The sequence below is a fragment of the Aptenodytes patagonicus genome, chromosome Z, assembly GCF_965638725.1.
Source record: "Aptenodytes patagonicus chromosome Z, bAptPat1.pri.cur, whole genome shotgun sequence".
NCBI classification, from domain to species: Eukaryota; Metazoa; Chordata; class Aves; order Sphenisciformes; family Spheniscidae; genus Aptenodytes; species Aptenodytes patagonicus.
Window position 1 is genome coordinate 9,667,956 of NC_134982.1, and position 22,574 is coordinate 9,690,529.

The 22,574-nt window shown below is 44.9% G+C and overlaps 1 protein-coding gene across 14 annotated transcripts in view; it reads left to right on the forward strand.

The window, feature by feature from the left end:
- LOC143172364 (CUGBP Elav-like family member 4) overlaps window positions 1-22,574 on the forward strand; it is a 719,169-nt gene that overhangs the window by 636,485 nt on the left and 60,110 nt on the right. For all 14 annotated transcript variants that reach the window (XR_012997334.1, XR_012997335.1, XM_076361730.1 and 11 more), the window contains exons 7-8: window positions 7,214-7,361; window positions 12,793-12,942. Coding sequence is in view for 12 of the 14 variants with exons in the window: in XM_076361730.1 (XP_076217845.1) it covers window positions 7,214-7,361; window positions 12,793-12,942 (298 nt within the window). In the remaining 2 variants the exon portion in view is untranslated. The remainder of the gene's footprint in view (window positions 1-7,213; window positions 7,362-12,792; window positions 12,943-22,574) is intronic.

Here is a 22,574-nt window from a genome sequence, read left to right on the forward strand (position 1 = left end):
GATAGCTGTTTCCACAGTCTTAGTTAAAGCCAGCTTGAGGTATAGGTCTGAACTCAGCCTGGAGAAAAGGAAGCTGATGCTAGGTGGCACCACCTTTGATTTGCTGCCAGTGGAGAACGAACCTGCAGGGACACACTCCAGCCCAGAGCAGCACAGCACACCTTCTTAGACCCTGGTAAGCAGTGGGGTGGCCAAGCCCGAAGTCATGAGCAGTAAAAATCAAACCAGAATATGAATGGTGGTAGAATAGCCCTGGCGCAAATAAGCAACCGTGGCAAAAGTTCCTGCAGGTCTTCTTTCTATAAAGAAAGTGGCAAGTAGTTAGCGGCTGTCTCATGTCACTGCTGCCAAACCATGCAGAAAAGGAAACATGCACAGTCCGGATAGGGTTGGGAAGATGGGAAAATGCAGAAGAGCAGAGCAAGAACAAAGGAAGGAGCCTTGGAAAGTGACCGACACTGTATAAATTATTTAATTTTTAAATTATTTAAAATAAGATCAAAGTCATAAATCAAGTTTGCATAAAAAATGGGGTGGAAGTGTTAGCAACGGTCTCCTGGCCAAATTCCAGCCATGGAACTGATTGCATCCTGCAGCAGGGGACAGGCATAGAGTTAGTGAGTAAAAATGGACAGATGGGGACAGGGGCAACATAGGCAACAGTAACATTTGCTCTCTGGCCTGGAGCAAATCCTTTCCCTTCAGTAAATCCCAACTCCCCTCACTCTGAAAAAGTACAAATGGCTGCAGCTCCTGAACTGTAGACAATAACTACAACAAATCTTGGAACATCCAGCACAGCATAGACGTCAGTCATCATCAGAAGTGGTCACCTTGGGAAGTTAGGGCAGCAGTGACTACCATGCTGACCATAAAAGCCTAGGTTCCCCCCTCTGGCTCCCTGTCCCAGCTCCTGTGGAGATGAAAGGATATTTCTGCTAAACGATCTGAGGTAGGGCCTGAAGGGAAGAATTTCTTCTTCCAATATTTATTCAATTCATACTGCAAAATTATTTTGGAAAGATACTTAAAAAAATTCAGCTAGCCTTATGAAATCAGGGAAAATTTACTGAACGTAGACTATCTATCTTCTGCATATAATAGTTATTATATTTAAATGACCAAAATGGGACAGTATATTTGGTAAATACTACCTGTTATGCAAATCACTTGTTCTGATCCATTCCAGAAGAGGAAGCTATTTTGAAGTCATGGTACTTTGTAGCAGGGCTAATACTGTATTTCTGATTGTCAGCTCCTTGGTAATTCAGAAATAATGAACACTCAGATTTGGGCTCTATACATATATTTTCTTTTTTAGGTTTTGGGGTTTTTTCACAGTTCTCAGGAAGTTAGAAATCCAAACCATTGTGTATCAGGCTTCAGAAAGGCACTAAGACACGTGAATCCAGGTGTGGCACATTTGTTTATTTTTTTAAAACTTAATTAAATTTAATTTTCAAAGCAGAAATTTCTGTTTCCAAGAAGACATTAAAAATGTCTGAAGGACCACTCTGATTTTTTTTTCAGAATAACTCCTGTTTGTTTAAAGGCTTGGGAGATATTTTTGGGTTTATTTCCCAATGGCCAGTTAGGTAAAACAGACGTGAATTTGTCAATTCTGTGATTTTACCAAATATGAGTCCTCTTACTGCTTGATTGATCATTTTGCTTACCTCTTTCTATCACAGGGATACCATGAGGATTAATTAGCTAAGTGTTTGTATAGATTGTTGGAGGTCAGAAGCATGGGATGCTGCTATTACTTTTATTATTATTACTGAATGAAAAATATGAGAAGTCAAACAAAATGCCATGTGATTCAGAGACAAGAATAGAAAATAATACTGAAAAAAATGAGAAGGTCATCAGATCGTTCAGAGTAAGCTTTCTCCAAGGGCAATGATCATGCTATTTCAAAAAGAGCACATCAGAAATAATCCTTCTCTCTGCTCTTCCCCTTCTTCAGTTCCACATGTATTTCCGTTGGGGGCTGGGGAAGGCAGGCTGTAGCATCCTTGTCCTATTTCTAGCAGGAGTTTTTGGCTTTGAGTAAATCATTTCATCTCTCCATGCATCTGTTCCTCCTGTAAGAAAAGGATAATATTTCCTTTCATTGAGTGCAGTTGCTATCTAACAGCCACCTGATGCCAGAGGCAGCCATCCCATTCCCAACCCCACCTCTGGCCACATGTTCTCACCCCACAGCACTAGACTGACAGTGACCACACAGGGAGACAATTCTGGGAGGAAAACCAGCAGTAAGAACCATGTTTCTGTGTTGTGTGGTTAACTCTTTGCTGGTGTTGTTCCTGAGCGGGTGCTTGGCAGCGTCAGGTGTGCATCTATCCTGGTGCAAAGGTAGCGGCAGGACGTGGAGGGGGAGATGTGCATCGGCGAGCTCTTGCTTTGGTTCAGCTGTGTTGCAAAACTGCATCCTTTGCTGGTTTTTGTCTTAATCTCCCATGCTAGGAAAGGATGGATAAGCCTGTGGAGGTACCTATCCATCCATTGGTGACAGAGCTGGCTGAAGTTTAGCCTCCTCAATTTGAGGTAGCAAAAGGATGTGTGAGACGAATCCTCTCATCTCTCTCTGTTGACCAGCCATTGCTACCTCCCGTCCCCATGCTTTGGATGACCTCATCAGTTCTCAAGCCTTGGGGTGGGTATTGCAGGCTCATAGCTCTTGAGGTGCTGTCCATGGGCATGAACCAGTTTTGTAGCGTCTCCTGGTCTCCTCAGAAGATAAATATTTGACCAATAGTAAAGGCCAGGTTGGAGGAAAGAGGGAACAAATCTATAAAATCAGACAGGAAAAACCTCTAAATGCTGAGGCAAAGGTCATGCCAAGGAAGTAAGAGAAGCAAAAGGAAATACATCCTTTCAGCTGAGGAAGGGAAAAGCTCCTCTCCGTCCCCTTGAATCAGTCTGAGATAATAAGGCTGCTGCCATTCTGATTAGTGCTCTGTGGCCCCAGCCCAGGCAGGGAAAATCTGCATTTCAAATGGCATATTTTAAAGTACACAATACCCAGGGGCCCTGCTGCTATTGATTTGCCTCTGGTGGGGTCACTGCCTCACTTTCTGCAGCTTTATTAACTGGGACCATACAGTGGGCCTCTTTCAAAGTGAAAGGAGAGTGGATGGCACATTTGTCTTCAGGGGGAGCTGGGGAAGGAGTGGAGTGACTTTTATTTGAGCTCACTTGGGAATGCCCCAGAGGTTTTATAAGGGAGACTGGTGACCCTTACAGGACTTGCCCTCCTTTTGTAAATTTCTCTGGAGCCACCCTGGGGGAAGGAGGTAGGTCTGTGCTGTCAGCTTCTTTCAAGGTGACCGTCTTCCCACCCCCACAATGCCACTGCACTCAGCTGGGCTGTGACCGTCAGCCTCTGGGGTGGGAAGGACACCCCCCCCCCCCCTTTCCCCTTAACCTTTACCCCTGAGCAGCTCCAACCAGAAAGGGAAGGGCATGAAAGGGAAATGTAACAGCAGAAGGGTGGCAGGAGTGTTGCCAAGGGTTGAGATGTCCAGACATGGTTGGGAATGGTTGGGGTCCCTTCTCCAGCCAAGGAAGCAAAGCCAGTTAGCTGGAGTACGTGACTATGTTCAGGTATGGGATGCTATACTCCTTCCAGCTCTGGAGGAGACCACAGTTTAAACCACGGGCTGGCTCTGAAGGCTGCAGTGAGGTGTATGTCCTCTGGGTCATGAGGTACAGGGCTCCAGCTCATTTCACCATGCCAGGGGGGTTTCCAGGTCTCCAGGGCATCTCGGGTATCCCCAGAGCACTGAGCATACAGCCAGCTCCCTGCAGGATGCCTGCTGTAGCAGAAGCAACTGAACCTAGTTTCCCAAATCACAGGTTAGGGCCTTATTTTTACTGCATTAGCTTTTTAACCCTAAGCTAAATTTAACCTCTTTACTCCTCAAGCTCCTAATTCAGTCTCTGTGGGAGTATGGCCAGTTTTAAGCAACTGTTTCACTGAAACCCACCAGGCTTTAGGCTGCAAACCCTGCACCTTCAGCACTAATCAGCAGATTAGGATTATCTAGTTCTTCTCATAAGGAGAGAGACCTTCTTTCTGAAGGTCTGTGACAGGATTGCATGAATTATATTACACTGCTAAAAGAAGCATGCATGTAGCCAAGGTATGTTCTACAAACATGCATCTTCCAGTGCAAATTTATAACTCCTCTGAATACACAAGAAGCCGCAAACTCAGGTTACCTGGTTTGCAAACCAGGAGGACACCTGCCATTGTGAAGTTAACTCTGAACAGCTTAGAGACATCCATAAGCAGGAGAAGAAGTTGCATAAGTCATAAATAATGTCACAAGTGATTGCCTAGCTCTGCTGAGTGTAAAAGGAAGATTGTCTTTGGAGAGGCACAATCATTTGTACTACCATTGGCAACGCGGTATCTTTTAGATAGACCCCTGTTTCTCTTGCAGCACAGGTGAAACACAAATGAAAAAAGGATTAACACTTTTCTTTTAAATAGTTGGGAACCAAGGTCCAAAAATATCCACCAAGGGGCAGGTAAGGGGTGGGAATGATTTCGTCTGGCTGTGTTGGTACGTGCAGCTGAACTGATCACCTGGGACTCCACATACAGTCAATAGGGAGAAACAAAGCTGCAATTCATCTGCCCAGAGGCATTCGGGTACAGAAGGAAGAGATGAATCTTGGCCTAGACTCCTCTGTCTATTTTCAAGTCCACCATAATAGGTGACCAGCTCAGAGGAAACCCTATCTGTATTTACTTTACTGAATCTGAAAATGGGAAATGCCAAAAACATAGTCCTCTGCCTGCCCTAGAAGGTCTCTGGTACAAATACCAGGCTGTTATCTGCCAGCCAGACTGACCACAGCACACACATGACCAGCCATATGTCACTCCATGTTTTGAGGTGTGTTTGTTCATGCAGCTCTGGTCAGCTTTGGAGAAACACACAGAAAAGTCAGCAAAGGCCAGACTGGGACTGTCCCAGCCTTTGCAACTGCATCCATCTCAGAGATGCTACTTTGATCAGCAGCACTAAACAGATCCTACAGACACAGATCTTGGCCATCATTTCTGCAACCGGCGGGTTATACCCTCAGCTGTCACCAGGTGAAAATAACCAGCACCGAAAATGAGATATGGGTCAGCACACCCAGCGCTGGAGCCAATCCAATGATAAAGATGGATGGATTCCCACTTCCTCATTCACTTCATTGGCATACTTACTAAAATCACCTGCTCAGTTCCTTCTCTGGGGAATAAACTCAAACAATTCCTAGAAACAAATGTAGTCCTTAAAGGGGAATCAGCATTGTGCTATAATAGAAAAGATTGTCTAATCACTCCATCAGTAATTACAAAGAACAGGTTACCACTAATTAAAATGTGAAAGTGTCTTATGCAGGGTATAATAAAAAGGGTAATTAACAATCAAAGGGAAAGCCACCACCTTGCCACCAATCTGCATTAGGCTACAAAAAGTAATAGTACTCAGCTCTAGTACAGCACTTCTCATCTGTAGATCTGAAGGCGCTCCTACATGGGGAGGCAGGTATCCTGTGTCCCATTTTATTGCTGGAGAAACCAAGACAAGTTTACACAACTTGTGCACGGTTATACAGCAGGTCAGTGGCAGAGCATCCTCTACTTTGGTCTCTTCACAGATGGTGACAAGGAAAGTTTCAGCATTTGAATGAGCGCAGTGATTTCAAGGATTTGTTTCAGTGTGTATATGTATGAACAGCTAATTTAGCCAATATTTCAATATTAAACCGAAGAGTAGGGAACGGTCTGTTCCTTGCTATGACTTTTGAGGTCTGTTTAATGCTGCGAAGCATGTCCCATGTGCTTAAACAACAGCATCAGAGGGTGATTTCCTGATGGGAGAGAGTGAAATCACAGAGAGCAGCAAAACAGAAGTACTCCAATTCTGGAGACAGCAAAGACATGAGTCACTTCTAAAATCACTACAGAAAAACAGTTTCCTTCTCCACTATAATCATCAAGTCATGCATTACCAGAGGCTGGGGAATGAACAGAGTGAGTTTTCATTCTCTGTTCAACCTCTTTCCCCCACACTTTCTCTAGGCATCCACCACTGGTCACTAGTGGGGGTTGGATACGGACTCAGACATACCTCATCTGGCTCTTCGTACAGCTCCACGGAAGGGGACAAGAGGCAGCTTCATCCAAGCTGCCTTCTCCTTCACACCAGGAGCATTTTACAAGCCCACTGCAGCCACACTGTACACATGAACTGCAACAACTGTGTGCTAAGTTCAGAGTGTAAAATAATGATAGCGAAGTCTGGTTTTAATGTAAGAAGCATTTCCAGCATGCATAACCATTCATTATCCTTCTGCTCCAAAATTTTTACCCCCAAATGCCTGAAAAACTAGCCCAGGTTCCTCATTTCTGCCTTTTGTAGGTGTCCTAAAGGAAGCAGCATTTTGATCACTTTCTGGAAAAAAAATAAAATCAAGGAAGTCATCCCAGATCAAAACCACAGGGAAGGGTTTTTCCCACTACACAGTATTAATCTTGCTAAAGTAGGGGAGCTCCCTTCTCTTGTATAGCTCTTCCAGGAGTCTCTGCTTGCTTGTGTTGGAAATAGGTGCTGTAATCTGGTTAGAAGATTTGGTCATGGTTTTGCTCAGTGCCCACCAGAGGCCTCCCAACAGCATAAGAAAAAATTATTTTTGTCACTAACAAATGAAACAAATCAAGTTATCCCCAGAGAACTAGCTAAGCTTGCTGCTCTGGAGAGGGGATCCCCTCTCCCCACCACTCCACATACACTGGTCTCCCATCAGCAGCCAGCAGTGCTTTCCCAGAGCTTTGCTACAACCATCATAAACCATGAAACCTCTTCGCTCAGGAATGTATAAAGTCTTCTCTCTGCCTTTCTCATCAGGGAAGGGCCGGGGAGTCAGAGGGCTGAGTCCAACTCATGGGAGTCCTCCACAATGGGGAACACATCATGGGAGCGGGGACCAAAAAGACCCCAAGATGCAAAGATGCATTTTGCCTCCGGCCCCTGTAGCGACAAGGAAGGCCAGGGCTGGAGGGTACCACAGGCATGGCGGGCTGACATCTCAAAACAGAGGAATACCTCACACCCTCACCGGGTCCCCATCCTGGTGCCAGTGCCATGGGCTGCCCTTCTGGTGACCGCATGATATTTTTTCCCTGCTCTCTTTGTTCCAGCTGATGCAGCAGCAAGCCGCAATCATGGCTTCGGTGGCGCAGGGTGGCTACCTGAACCCCATGGCAGCCTTTGCCGCGGCCCAGATGCAGCAGATGGCGGCTCTGAACATGAACGGCCTGGCAGCCGCCCCCATGACACCAACCTCAGGTAAGGGGCCGAGGGTTGGAAAGGGCAAAGGGCAGGAAAATCTGGCCAAATCCCAGAGGAGACCTGGCAGGATATGTTAGCTGACAGGTTCTCCCCCAGTGGGTGTTTACTGAAATGTTGGTCTTGTTGGTGAAGGCCATCAGACAGTGGGGAGTGGAGCCGACCAGATCCTTTTGTGGTCTGGGAGAGGGACATGGTTTAGTGGACATGGTGGTGTTGGGTTGACGGTTGGACTTGATGATCTTAGAGGTCTTTTCCAACCTTAATGATTCTATGATTCTATGAGGAGGAAAGGGGCAGAGAAAGGCTGTTACCGCCTCTTCCAGGGCTGCGGCCAGCTGCAGGTCAGCTTCTGTATCGTTAAATAGTTGTAAGGGCAAAGTGAAACGGCTCGCCAGCAGTGGGCTGTTGGGCTAGCTGTGCCCCTTGCTGAGTGGCACTCACTGGTGGAAGAGTAGAGCAACAGGGTTGAGACCCACCAGAACCAGGACGCAATGGGCTTGTTGGGGAGGAGGAAGGGTGCTGGCAGGGAAGGCACTGGAAAGGGCTTTCAGCCATGACCCTTCCCTCTCAGCCTTATCCCTTACACAACTTTCCTTTAGCTCTGAGCACCCTCCAAATGGCACAAAACATTCCCCAGTGACCTACACTGGTTTATTGGTGGTGCATATAGATGTCCAAGGAGTCAGTACTGATGCTGTCACAGCCAGGCTGGTCCAAAGACAAACAAAATGAAGTTTGTGGTGAGATGTAATATCGTTAACAAGATGAGCTATGTCTTTTGGGACACATAAGCCTTTCCCCTACTGTGAAATAGGACAGGAGGTACTCAGGGAAGACCTCTGGTGCTACCTGGAATGCAAGTGTTTGGTGAGAGGGTTTTTGGCTGCTGGAGCAGAGACAGGTAGTCAGTGAAGGGCTGCCAGGATCTGGCTACACTGTGAGGTGTCACAAGAAGCCCATGCTAGGAGCTGCAGTATATGATTCAGTGGGCAGAGAATTAAGCTGAGATGGAAACAGGACTGGTTTTCCTGGGGCTTGAAGCACAAGGAAATAATTTGGGCAGGAACAAGTCAAGGAACCAACAGGGCTGGTAGTCATGGAGTGGCACGTGACCTAACAGTGGGGAAGTAGGGCAGAAGGGAAAGTGGGGCTGAACCATGAGAGGAAAGAAGTGAGAATTTGGAGAGCTTTGCAATATATCACTGACTCTGGTAGGGGAGCAGAGGACTCAAAGGTACATCTTCAGAGGACCATTTATAAGGGACAGGTTGGGATAAAAGGGTCCCTGGGGTGATGCAGGTTGTTCCTATGAGAGGCACGGGGGATGGGACTGTGTTCAGAAAGACATGGCATACCGATGCCCTTGTGTGAACGTTGAAGCATCAAGCTGGCCTGGAGCGGACCAGCTTGACAAAGGTTTGGGGTGAGACATGGGAGGAGTGAGCTACACCTGAGCCAGCTGTGGTACAGGTAGCGCTGGGCAGAGCACGATCTGGGACTCCAGAGCAAAGCAGTGAGAGAGGAAAGGGGCAGCTTCACTGCCAAACATGAAGAGGTCTGCACGAGCCCTGGAGCAGGAAAGGGCCATCTGACAAAGCAACCAGGAAAGATGCCTCATGGCTGAGAAACACTGGATGGCAGGGAGATAAGGCACCGCAGCAGTGCAGGCTTGGGGGCCATTCTTAATGAACTGAGTTTGGCTAACCTGTCTGCCAAAGAAAACCTCCCCATTCACACACAGCTTAGCATCTATTTGCAATCTGTAGCTGGGAACAAAGTCAGCAGCTACTGGATCAGATACGTATCTTTTCCTTTGCTTATATCAGAGTATGGGGAGGGCGGGAAGGGAGAGAAAGACAGATCTCATTCCATGTGAACTTACGGAGACCCAAGGAAAAATGCTTGACTCAAAAATCTTATACCACACATTTTGAAATATATGTTTACGAAATGATAAATGTATAAACAACAAGTTGATGGAGCTACTGCAAATCCAAATAGAAAAGTGGCTTAATTATATGTGCACCCTTTAAACCCGCTGCTGGAAAGATTATCATATTTGCATTAGCTAGATTTGTTTTGTGTTAGTGGGAGCAGAGAGAACGTCAAACAAAGACTGCCTGGAATTCAAATGTTTTCAGGGCATGGAAAGCTGAATCTAGGCATGATGGCCCCACCACAAAAGAGCACAAGCTCTTTTGCATATAAATAAGTCTTAAGAATGAGCGAGTTCTGTGACACAGGCATGTAAATACCAGTACAACAGCCAAATTCTGTGCCTACCATGATATCCAGCACATGAAAAATATCCCGGTCCTTCTTTGGTGTAAGCTCTGCTCCTCTTCTGGTGTGCCTGGTGCCTTTTGGGGACTGTTAAACTCTTACTGTCATAATACAGGAGGGGAAAGCTCACGGTTTTTTACACGCTTTCCAGAGCACCCATGACTGGTCATTATTGAAAATAAAATGGTGGTTTAGATGTTTCCTTGATCTCTTTCATGGTGGCAGATTTTGCACGCTCCTCAAGACATATTTTCAATCATGGAGACTATACACTTTGGCATTATTGCAGATTTACCTTGAATGGGTAGCTTCCTTCATGAAAAAACTCTGTAATGGGTTGTGGAAATGTCCATTGACAATTATTCCTTGGGTGAAATGTTTAGACTTTGAAATGACTCCTTGTATTACTACAACACTCACAAAGGTTGTGATAAGATGCATAGAAAATGTTTCATATAATGTCTGAGCAAGCAAACCTACAATACTGGCAGGAATTTCTGAGTAGCCAGGAGATATCTGAAGCCTAACGTGAATTCTCCTGCTGGCTTTTGTTAGCATTCAGAAAGCCAAATGGAAAATGATCACTCTGCTTCATAGCAGGATTTCCAGTCATTGAAGCATATCTTTGTTCTGGCTTGGAATGAAAATGAAACATTTCAAAGTTCTCTGAAAAACAGGCATTAGAAAAAGGTTTTGGAACATTTTTTAAAAAAAGAAGTGTTTTGATCTTTCCTAAGCAAAAGAAAAAATGTGCTAGAAAAAGGACACTGGTAACCCAGAAGTCCTAGAGGCTTTGGAGGTATTGGCTGAGCACAGTGCCTCTATACTGGTATCTTCAGACCTCCTAATCCAGCTGGTTTTCTGTGCATCCCACCTCCAGGAGAATGGGTTCCTTGGGACATGGCCATGAGTTCATTCAGGTTCAGGGGTTCCCATGGGACCTAGGAACTTAAAGAGTTTTGGATCCAGGCAAATCTAACAGACTAGAGACAGGATCCATCTCACCTGGCTTTAACCATACAAAAGTTAGACATCTAGTTTAAACTAGTCACCTGGCTTTCCTGCAGTCAATGGAGTGCAGTAGGCAGTCCCAGTGGATAATTCAGACCATAAAAATTTTACGTTATTTGCTGGCATTTTGATGGTTCCCCATGAAGAGTCAGGTTTATCTCACACAACAGTCTGTAATTGCGAGGCAATTAAATTGACATCTCTGAAAGTTTGGTTCAAGTTTTGCATTTATCCCATCATTGGTATAATCTGGGTGAAAAGTGGGTCTGCAGCGGGTCTGCCACTCTGTTAACTGCACAGAGGGGGTAGAAATGAAATTTCATTTAGGCTTCTTTCCTTCCTTCTCTTCTCCCTCCCTCCCTCCCTCCATGTTGAAAGTCTGCACGTGGTGTAGCTGCAGCAAGAGATCTCAAACCAGGGGTGAAATCCACAACTGGCAGGCACCACGGCCATTTGTTCTGTGCAGTGGCATTATGCCAGTTTTACTCCAGCTACAAATCTGACCTCTCCAGGGGGGTTCTTTATAAGAAGAAAATTAAAGAATTGCAATGAATATGTCTAAACTTCCTTAGACATGCACAAAATAGCAACCACAAATCCCTTGCTGCGATTTTAGAAAAAATTACTTACACTGTCTATGCAAATAAAGGAGAGATCCAGAAAAGCAACTGAAATTTTAACTAGCATTTGTGATTTGCAAGCTGATGGCATATGCTAAGAGCATTGCCTTTGGACTTCAGTTGCCACTGCTGGCTCCCTGTACCTCCACAGAGGACATTTTTAAAGGCCAACACCATTTAAATAAGCAAACGGGAAACAGCAGCTTGTCTGCTCAGGGTATAAGAAAAGAGCTGAAATATTGCTTGCTTTTTGGGCTACTCGAATCAGAACATATTAAAATATCTCATGCATCTGTACTGGCTTTCTTAAAGCACCAACACAGATTTAAGCAGTCGTTAAAGTGTTTTATTGGACTAACCCTTCATGGAATGCTGCTATGTTGAAGAAAACTTCTGCAATTGGTTTAAAAAAGAGATTACTGCAAAAATGGTGCTTTCAATCAGTAGTATACCGTGACACAGAAAGATATTGCTGAAGATAAGGTAGTTTAACTTCCTACTCACAGCTAGCAAGAGAAAAATACAATTTCACACTTATTGAAAACTCATTTTTGGTCCCCAAAAGCATCCTGAATAAGTTGTAAGAAGCACAGACTGCCCAGTCATTTTAAGCATACATAGGAGCAGACAATGAAGTAGCAGGGGGATTTAATTCTCCCCTCAGAAATTTAAGAATTCTCTACCAGTGGGTGACAGGATCCCACCCAAAACATAAAGACTAAATTGTTCTTCCAAAATAACAGAATTACAGTCCCCCACAGGATGCATCTGGGAAGAAGGGGAGGAGTATGATTCCATGAAAGAAAAAAACCTAGCCCAAATTTTGCCCCTGTTGAGTGAGAGATCTCTGCTAAAACTCTACGAAGTCAAGTTTGGACCAAACAGTGACACTAAGAAAAAAATATCACTGTCTGCCTTTGGGCTACAGATCAACTTGCCAAACATTTTAAGGATCTCTGGTGCTGAGAAAGTTCAGAATGAGTTTGTACATGAAATGTGTATTCATGAGAAAATGCAGACAGAGTAGTCCTGGAAATCGATACGCCCACAAAGCTGACATCTCCAAAGAGAAACTGAGAGGAACTGCTGTAAAAAGGTGGGACTGAGAACTGCTTCTGGTACTAAATGATATCTAGGAAAGAAACGTCTGCTTATTGAGCAATTTAAACAGGTAACACTCCAGGGAGAAAGCTGAGGAGGAAGGATGATATGATATTTCTATAGTTTTCTATTGTTTGACGTTAGCCGTGGATCTGGACTAGAGACCATGATCACCAAGCAAAAGCTTCATTCTGTTGAAGAAAGTTTTGCAAGACTTTCTTAAGTGCTTTCCAAACAGAGGAGCAATGGCAAGCAATCCCTTTCTTTGCACAACAGCTTGGGAGATTTTTCATTTCTTGGATTATCAGAAGGTTTCTGTGTGCTGGTCACAGCTGTTGTGTCAGCAGTTTTCTCCGTGTAGTTATTGCTTCCAGTACTCACCAGCTCTAATTTTGTGTCCTCCCCACTTGCAGGTGGAAGCACGCCTCCTGGCATAACTGCACCAGCTGTGCCTAGCATCCCATCTCCAATTGGGGTGAATGGTTTCACTGGCCTCCCGCCGCAGGCTAATGGGCAGCCCGCTGCAGAAGCCGTGTTTGCTAATGGCATCCACCCTTACCCAGGTAAGCCAGACCAATGCTGTGCCCACAACCTGCTCCTTCCATCTTAGGGAGATTGTCCACATCCACAGACTTTGTCTAGCATGAGCTAGCTCAGAAGGACTCTACACCACACCATCAGGGCTCACTCTAGCATTGGTGTAGTTAGGTCTTACCCAGCTAGTTGTTATACAGTTAAATCTAGGTGATAGACATCAAGGTCGTGTTGGAAGTGGAGAATTTTTATGCTGAAGAACTGTGTGCTCATCTGCTGGATGACTTGTCTGGTGAATACAATCAGGACACCCAGCATGTTTTGCTTTAACTAAAATTTGAACTGAGGCCTGACCAGTTCACGCTGGCACATCTCCTAGCAGTACTCCCAAGGGTCTTGCTGCTGGCTAGCCTTGAAGGAGCTGTGCTAAGCCTGTTTGCATCTCCTAGCACCCACCATTGGTATCTCCTGATGGGATTCCCTTGCAGCCATATGGCTCTGGGAGGACAAGTCCAGAGGGTCCACACGGCTGCTGACCTAAACTGCTCCATGCCTCAGACCATGCGTGCAGGCAGCAGGTATTTGTCTCCAAAATGCTCACTGCATCCAAATCCTGTTGCCTTACCAGGTCTGGAGACTGAAGCTTCTTTAGTGAGGTGCAGCTTCACCGTTTTGTGGCACACCACCAGAGAACTGCTGCTGGGATGGAGACTGTGACTAGCTCAAAAGATGCCAGCACTGTAGGATTGATTTTGCAAGCCCTGGCAGTCAGGGATGAATGCAGGATGTTAAAGGATACATACTTGCCTCTATAGCTGTACTTACAAATATATGGACACTTTGAGGCTGTAATCACCAAGAACTCAGTTTGCAAGTCCTTAATGGGCACCTACATTTTTTCAGAATCCTCAAGATTTGAGATAGCCCTCTCCTCCAAGCTGTACTTCTGCTAAGAAGACATTCCTTACCATTGCTGTACACATACTAATAATACAATCATAACAATACAAATTTAGGTAAATGTTACTAATTGTTCCTAGCCACCAGATGGCAAAGGAGTATTTTACCCTGGGGCACTCATAGATTGATCTAGCCTGTTAGGAAATCAAACACTGAGTCAGATGCTCCAGCCAAAAAGCCCACAAAACCCCTAAGAAAAAAAATTCTTTCTATCTCAGCCAGTCCTGAAAACTCAGAAGATTCAACATCACAGGGGACTTCATGAGCTACAAGGAAAAATATCACATAACATAGAAACACAAAAGTCTTACCTAGTTACAGTTCAGACAATGTCACTGAAAAAAAGCCACCCTGTGAATGCAGCAAAGGAAAGCCCAGAAATACCAAGAGTATTGAAAAATAATTACCATCCTGCACACATACACTTTCTAAACATTTAGCCATGAGTTCAACTTTAAGCACAATTGAAATCAAGGGGCTTACTGTGCTAAAAGTTTGGCATGTATATACGTTTGTAGCAGCTTAGAGGGATGGGGAGCTCTTGGAGGCTTATGGAGGCATCAGAAGATTGCAGGGAGCCCTTAGTACGCTCAGTGAGCTCAACCACAGCACCAAGAAAGAACCCTGCCTTTAAGGTTATATAATTATAGCCATCTGTTCAACTATCCATCTATCTAAGCATCTACCTGTTTGCCAGTCTATCATCTCTCTGTTTACTCATCCATTTCTATATCCATCTTTTCTTCTGGTTTATCTAGCTCCTTTTAGCTAATCTTCCATCATCCATTACTGCAGATATCGGAGAAAAGACGTTCTTTCTGGGTGAATCTTAATGACTTGAGCTTTGTTACTGTCTCCAGCTACCCCCATAATTAAAGAAAGCTTTCAGTTGCATATTCCGTTCTTATTTATATAAAAGTCAATGGCCTTAATCTGATTCTCTCTGAGTTTTGGAGAGACTTGCTCAGCCAGCAATTCACAGTGAGTCCCTGCACAAACACCAACAACCTAACACACTGAAAGGTGACAGTCATTCTTGCTTCACTTTGCTGCAGGCAGAGAGGCTCCTTTCTGGCAGTAAAGCTGACATCCAAATAGTCTGCTTTGTGTAAAGTTTGGATTTATCTTGGTGTGTCTTCAGCAATATATTGGTATTTCTCGGTGCCCAGCTTCCCCATAACTTAGTGACGTCTTAAGTTATAGCAGAGGTATAAAGGGAACAGTGGCAGGCCAAACCCTCACCTCTCATTTTACTTCTGCTTGTCCCCACTAGCAATGAAACCCTGAAAGCAAGCCCCTTTGTAGCAGTTTGGGTGTAGGACACATCATGTGTTTGCTCTGTCTTATTCTCTTCCTTCTCATGAGCATTTATGCACTCTCCAAAACTTTACTCCTCGCCACAGGCTTTATTGAGGCCTGGAGCTTAGCAGCATAAAAAAAAAGGATTAGACATTTATATGGGTAATGAGAATATCCACAGCCATATTAGACTGGATAAAAATGTAGAAAGGACACAAACCTTCATGCTTTATGATATAAGCCAGCCACTAATTGCTTGGGGTTAGAAAGAAATTTTCATCGCTGGGCAGCTTATTCCATCATTGTTCATTATGGGATTTTTCGCACTTCCCTCTGTAACATTTATTACTGGCACTGCCTTGTGGTTCTGCATGTCTGCATTTCTAAATGCGAGGATAGAAATAAAATATTAAAGCTGAGCATGCAATTGCACTAACATTATAGAGAAGAAAAGAACATGCCAGTCCCCATCCAAAGTCAGCATCTTCCAAACAACTTTCTTTTATGGCGTATCTCTCATTCTGAAAGTGGCTAAGAGTGCTGCAGCATTATGTACATAATCATAGTCTTGCTACGATTATGACTTGCCATATATTGTTTAAAGCCTGAATTTTGCTCTCAGATACACTTTAATATTCCACAAAAAACTCAAATGTGGGTTCACACCATTATATCCTGTAGCAGAATGTTCTTTGTTGCCTGAAAACAGCAAAACAGGACAATCAAAATCTGTAGAGGCATGACATCCACATCATTCAGACCCAAATAAATCCCATTAATTGTGCAGTTCGTCTACACGTCCACCTTTGTGTCTAGCTATAATACTTTTGATGCTTCATCTAAAGGACTCTAGAACTCCACAGTCTTTGCACTATAAAAACAGGTCCATATCATGTAATTGTATTTACTCTGTAGTTTCACTCTTTTTTTCTGTCTTCTCCTGTGCTTTTTTTTTAGGATTCCCTTTGTCTGGAGCAGGGACACACACGGTATCATTTGAGTCAGGCTACTGAACCATCCATGGCTTTGGGGCAAAGGCAAGAGTAGGTCGAACATCCCTACTCACCAGGTCTCTGATCACAGCCCCAGTCCCTGCGGGTATTAGCTTTTTCTGTGGTTCTGGCCAGGCTATGCATCCATGCAGTAACACTAGAAAACCATTACTTGCAGGCATACTCTTTGCAAGCCATGCTTTCACCTTCTCCAAGCTCAGCCAGTACATAATGCCTTACAGTGTGCTTTTTGGCATGGACAGAATAACAAGGGATTAAGTATTTCCCCTACCACTAGTCTGAGCCCCTTTGGAGATCTGACCTTTTTGTGTATTAATGCCTGCCCTTTAGTCTTTCAGCTTGCAAAGCTATTGAACATGGCAATGTGTCACAACATATAGTGGGGACAAAGAACATAATCTGTTGTGCCGTGATCTTGTGAGTCACTTTGTAGCAGTGCAAAAGCGTTTGCCATTTCCACATTAGCCATACTAACAGGGATTGCGCTCTTCTGCCAAAGCTTCTTAGCCACCCGGAGCCCAGTGCCTCTCTTGTAACAGTGTGTGATGTACAGTAACAGCGGGCACCATCTGCACTGGTTCCTGCTGTGTCTCACACCATCAGCACTCTGCTCTCTGGTAACAAGTCCTGCCCTACTGGATTGCATTGTGAGGGACTGGACAAAATGTTCGCTCCAAAAATAAAACCTCCTTGGGAAAAGAAGGGCAGGGAGAGATGAGAAAATGGGGAGAGCAAAGGGCAGCAAACAAGAGAAAGAAGGGATTGGCTGTCAAAGGATCAGTGAAATGAGGGAACTGGAAGGAGGCACAGAGCAGAGCCCTCAGAAAAGAGTGAGGACTGCTCTGTGGTCTTCTGCGCAGTGATGTGCCCAGGAAGAAGTGGAAATACACCCCATAGCATCCAACAGCTCCCAAACAAACTTACTCCTCCTGGGCCAAGGGATGTCCAGCTTGAGCAGAGCCAGGGACAGATCCAGTGGTGTGGCAGCTTTATGGAGCCTTAGATGGGGAATGCTTTCCAGGATGCTGAGTTCTTCAGTGCATTTGGTCTGGGCTTATGTTGCTGAGGAAAACAAAAGCAAAGTTCCCTCAGTTGCTCATAATACATTAAAAACGTGTCATCTCATTTACTGTTCTCAGGCACACAGTGGTTCTGTTTCAGACTGCCCACCACTGCCAGGACTAGCTCTGTCTCTCCTCTCTGCAGACACAGCAAAGGTCCCCCCACTCCCCTTTGGTTACACTGTGGGTACATCTGGGCTAGCAAGACAGCAAGATCCATTTCATACCCTACTTGGGGTCCCATCCTCCCCGGTGAGGACTAGCTGTCAGTACGAATGGGCAGCCAAGCCTTTATGCCCACATTTCCAACCCACCGCTGAGATTGGCAGTAAAGGTGTCCCCCATGGGTGAATTCCTGTGCTGTAGAAACTCATGTCTTAGGAACTGAACTGAGACCATCAATTCATTTTCCTTGGCTCAACAAAGAGCTATCAGGCAGTAACCAATTTCACCCATTGCCAGCAGAGACAGGATTCAAACTCCATCTGTAATTATTATCATTATCCAAGCTAATTTTGTAGGAGAGGAGTTGCCGGCATGCTAATATGACAGCCTTACTATTAGCTTGTCAATTAGCTAGCAGCGCTGCTGATGGGCAGGCTGCTGCTCTGGACCAGTCAGTCCAGGATCAGTCCTGATCGTGACAGACACCATCCAGTAGCATCGGGCAAGATCAGGGCTTCACTTTTGCAGGCAGAGAAAGGGACTGACTTCTCCCACCCCAGTGCCCACCCTGACATTTCAGTCCTGAAAGATGTCAGACAAGAAAAGTTTAGAGAGGAGGTGAATCAGCAGAACAGAAAAAGAGTGACCTGCCTGCAACTGTAGAAGGTCCAGGATGAAAACCAAGACCCACAGCATCTGGTCCAGACATACATCATACCCTAGAAATGTACCTGGCTCAGCGGCCCCGAGGCTAAGTTACTTACTACGGGAAATCTTTGTCTGTGTTGTGTTTGTCCATCCTAAATCTCTGGGTGAGAGCTTTCCTGTTCATATTTTGTATCAGCAGTTCCAAAACTGCAAGAGTGAGCACCTGAACCATCATTATGACTAGGAAGCATTTATTTGACCCATTTGTAACAATCTGCCACGTGCCATAAACCACACTTTACTGGTAAAATAAATAAGTGAAGGAATGTACTCATTAAAAATATAATAACAAGTTGCCATCTTCAATTGTAGTCTAAGCTACTTTAATGATGCCATGTACTTCCAACAATCATGCTGCAGCCATAATAAATGAGGTTGTTTAAGGCAGTTGTGGGAGCCTTTCCAGAGCCAAAGTGTTTTCTCCTCTGATCTGGAAGAAGGTGTAAATACAAATCAGGCTCTGTGCTGATGTTTTCAGCGGCACCTAAGTGAGTTAAGACCTTGAGCTTCATTTTCAAAGGTGACTTAAACTAAGCTCCCCAAAAATACAGAGTTAAGTGCCTTAAAAGCTTTTAAAACCCTGACTTAGGTGTTTATGGCCTTAGGCAAAGGGAGGGAAGTCTGGTCCTGACTGCCGTTGTATTAGTATGTCACCTTGGCCAGCCACCTCCAGCTCTCCTGCGTTTCTGAGGCTTCTGTGTCTTTCTTGCTTTGTCCACTGGAAACTATTCATTGCCAGACACGACTCCTGTCATGTGTTTGCACAGCACCCATCTCAGCAGGGGCCTGATTAGGGATGGGGCTTGGAGGTGGGACTATTAAGAAAATGATAGAGAGAATCCTCATTTCCAGGGATGAGCTACATGAATTTTATAGTAGGCCCGTTTGTTGTCCCAACCAAGCATCTACAACACCTGGGGATCCTACCAAAAGAGCTTTTCCATCCAACAGGATGGAGCAGAAGGCACAAATGCCCTGGATTTCTTGGCTTCTTTGGTGTGCAGGGGAAGGGACAGGGGAACAACATGTCTTTGACCGAGTGGTGTCCAGACCCTAAATGGTGAAAGGAGACTATAAAACACAGGATCAGTCTCTGTTTTCTGCCGGATCAGCACATTCTTTCTGTTATTGCAGTTATTGTTGTGTCTGAATACCTAATTAATTACAACAGTAAACGCTGGCTTCTTTAATCACAGCATCAGCTGTCCTAATCAATCTTAATAATATGGAATCTGTACTATGGCACCCATGAATTTTAATCTACATAAATTTCTTAAGACCTCTCACAAGCTTGTTGTACAAAATGATATAATTATGGATATAGATTAGGGCTGTAAAGAGTGATTTAAATTGGATTTAAGGAGAAGGTGAAGAGAGCCCTCCCACTCAGTTATTTATTTATTTATTTTAATCCTGGCCTTCACATAGATTTTTTTTTTTTTTTTGCTATCATTATTTTATTTCCCCCCCACTGACTGAACAGCTCTGCCTCTCTTTAATCATCCTCCTCTCCCATCCACCCTTCCAGAGGTGATAGTGGCCAAGCTGCAGCTCCTGGGAGAGGTGTAAAATACCTCCGTGACAGTGAGAGGAATGAATAGATGGGGCAGAACACAAAGCTGTGGATCTGGGTGATAACACGTTCTTGTAGACCCGTGCAGGGAACAGCGCTGCAATATGGAGTGAAATAGATGGAATAAAGCATGTCTGTCAGGAAATGCATAGGCAATCAGAAGCAGGGGGTGAAGAGGATATCATATCGGTGCAAGGTTTGCTGACTCCTTCCACCAAAGTGTAATCCCAGGGTGTCTTAGGGGCCCAAAATGTGCCAGACCCTGTTTTTTGTCTCTCAGAAGCACTGGGCCCCTCTGATTTCAGAGAGCAGACTTCCTTCACTTTCTTTTACCCCGAGCTGGGACAAGGACACTGTCCCATACCCCACTGAGGAGGATGGAGGGCCCCCTTTTGATGGCTCAGGCAATAACCATCATCCTTTTTCCTCACCACCTCCACTGGCTTCAGCGTAGCTCCTCCTGATTTACACCCCTGACCATCACAACAGACTCCAGCCCTCTGTCTTCTACAACCATTTTCACCTGGGGCGCCCATATAACAGCTCGTCTTGGCCAGACACTGTAGCCGGGTTACTGGCATCTCACAGGAGGGATTCTTTATAGAACACCGCTTAAATGGATTTTATTTATTTTTAACAACGTGCTTCATTCTGCCACCTCCATCCTTTCATTCTCTGACAAAAGCTAAATGTTGGGCCTAACACTAGCTGAATGCCCCTTTTAAAAGTTGGATTTCAATCTAGAGATATATCAGTAGTAAGAAAGCTTTCTGGTGTTAATTTTAAAGCACTGGTATTTCATGCTGACTTGGGAAATCATACCTGGTTTTTGGCATCAGGCAGAGGATTTGGAAAGTGACATTAACGGATCTACTTTCTTTGAAGGACTTGGGAGTCATTTCTTGACTTCTGCCTAATGAATAAGTACTGCCTTCGTTAAATTTATATTTATGGCTATATAATAGGTCATTGGCTTGTTTTAAGTCTCCAGGTTTATGGAAGGTTATCTGCCATGGTCACCTTGTGGCATCTTGGCCAGGATTGTCTCACAAAGAGACAATTGTATCTGAGCAGGATTTTTCCCATGGAGATATGGAAATGATCAAATTAATATAGAGGCGATGCCCAGGGACAAGGCTCTTGCCCTGAGCTGCCAAATGAAGTTACTATTAGCATCTGTTTTCACAGTACACCTTTAGTTTGCCCTGGCAAGGCCAGATCCTCAGCTTCTGTAAAGCAGCAAGGCTGCATGGACTTCAGCGGGGCTGACGTGATTGATAGTGGTCCTCTGGCCTCTCAGGAGCCTCTCTGTTTCTGTCACTTCAACAGCTGATCCTCAGTCTGTACATTACATCACGTTTAACCTCTTAAATGTCTGTATGTTGGATGTAAGATCTCCATGAGTCTGACCACAAGGAAAGCTATTTCAAGTGTTATCTATGCGCACATTTGCACAGATAGTCATGAGCACATCCAAGGTCTTTTGATGATGTTACCATTTAAAGACATGCTAGTTCTGGTTCAAAAGCCCCTTTAAGGTGCTTTATGATATCCCTGTCCCTCATCTAGTGTCTCCTATATCCCTATGGCTCTTACCAGTCCTTACTCAGCTATTTAGCTTCTGGGCCACAGGGGGCTTACACCCTGGCACAGACAGCATGCAGAGGAGCTAAGGTCTGTTCCCAGCCCCACATGCCTGTGTTCAACTAATATTTGCAGTAACAGAGAAGACTGGCCAGCTGGATGGGCAGAAAGGGTGGCTGGGACAGGGTAACTCCTACCTTAGTGCATCATGATCTGTGTGAAGTCCACAGGGATGCACACCCTATTAAGTTATGTGTATCTTATGGAGGAATAAAGCAACCTTCTTTCACAGTCTCCTTGTGCTGAGACACAGAAATGATTCATGTCTCCCCACCACTTTGAATTTTAGCACGTGGTGTGCTCCAGCCTACAGTCACATGTAACCCCTGGGGCAGGTTGGCTCTGGATCATGAGCCCCTCATACATCTGAGCCCTTGCTGAAATCCTCATGGGTCATTAGAATGTAGGAGGGCTGTCACTTTACTGAACACAGAATGGCCACAACTTCCTCAAATGTCTAATCTGTGTCTTGAGATTTCTGGATTTATACCAGCCGTTGGCTTCGTCCGCACTACAGCTGTGAGTGCAGGCAGTTATGCCCTTTGCTAGGTTTAATTCATCTGGCAGAGTGAGCAAGAGCATGAAGATATGCTCATGGCTGCCCAAGCTACCTTGGCTTCGTGCCGGGGTACCCAGCCAGCCCTGGAGTCTGTGTCCCTGCATCTTCATAGGCTGTGTTGGCCAGCATGGACACATCCACTGTACTGGAGTCACATCTTCATTTGCTGACTAAACCACACTCTTCAAGGTAAGGAAGAGGAGTTCTCCAGTGAGCTAAAGTCATCACTTTTGTTTTTAAGAGCTGCCAAGTTAAATTCCTGCAGGTGGTGACTCACCACCACTGCTTTTCCAAAACAGCAAAGGTAGAGTATAAGACTACAAATAAAACATAGAGCCCCAAGCAGGGCTTGCTGTCTCCCCATGCTGTCTAGTCCTACAGCCCAGGGATGCTTTCAACTCACTCCTTTTCAAGAGCATCCAGGGATGGTTAGGTCAGTGTGTTAGACCAGCCGCCTTGCATCTTCTTTACCTATGAGTAAGTGATTCCCAGCTTGGAGCAATTCCCAGCTTGAAGCAAAGCTGACTGAAATCCAGGGGAAAGTCTTTCCACTGTCTTGCATGTGCTTTGTGCCAGGAGGAAAATACCTGCGTGATCTGGGGCACAAGGCAGCCTCCTGAAAAAGAAACACCTGGTTAGATACTACCCTTGCTGACAAGTCGTAAAGACTCAGGAAAAT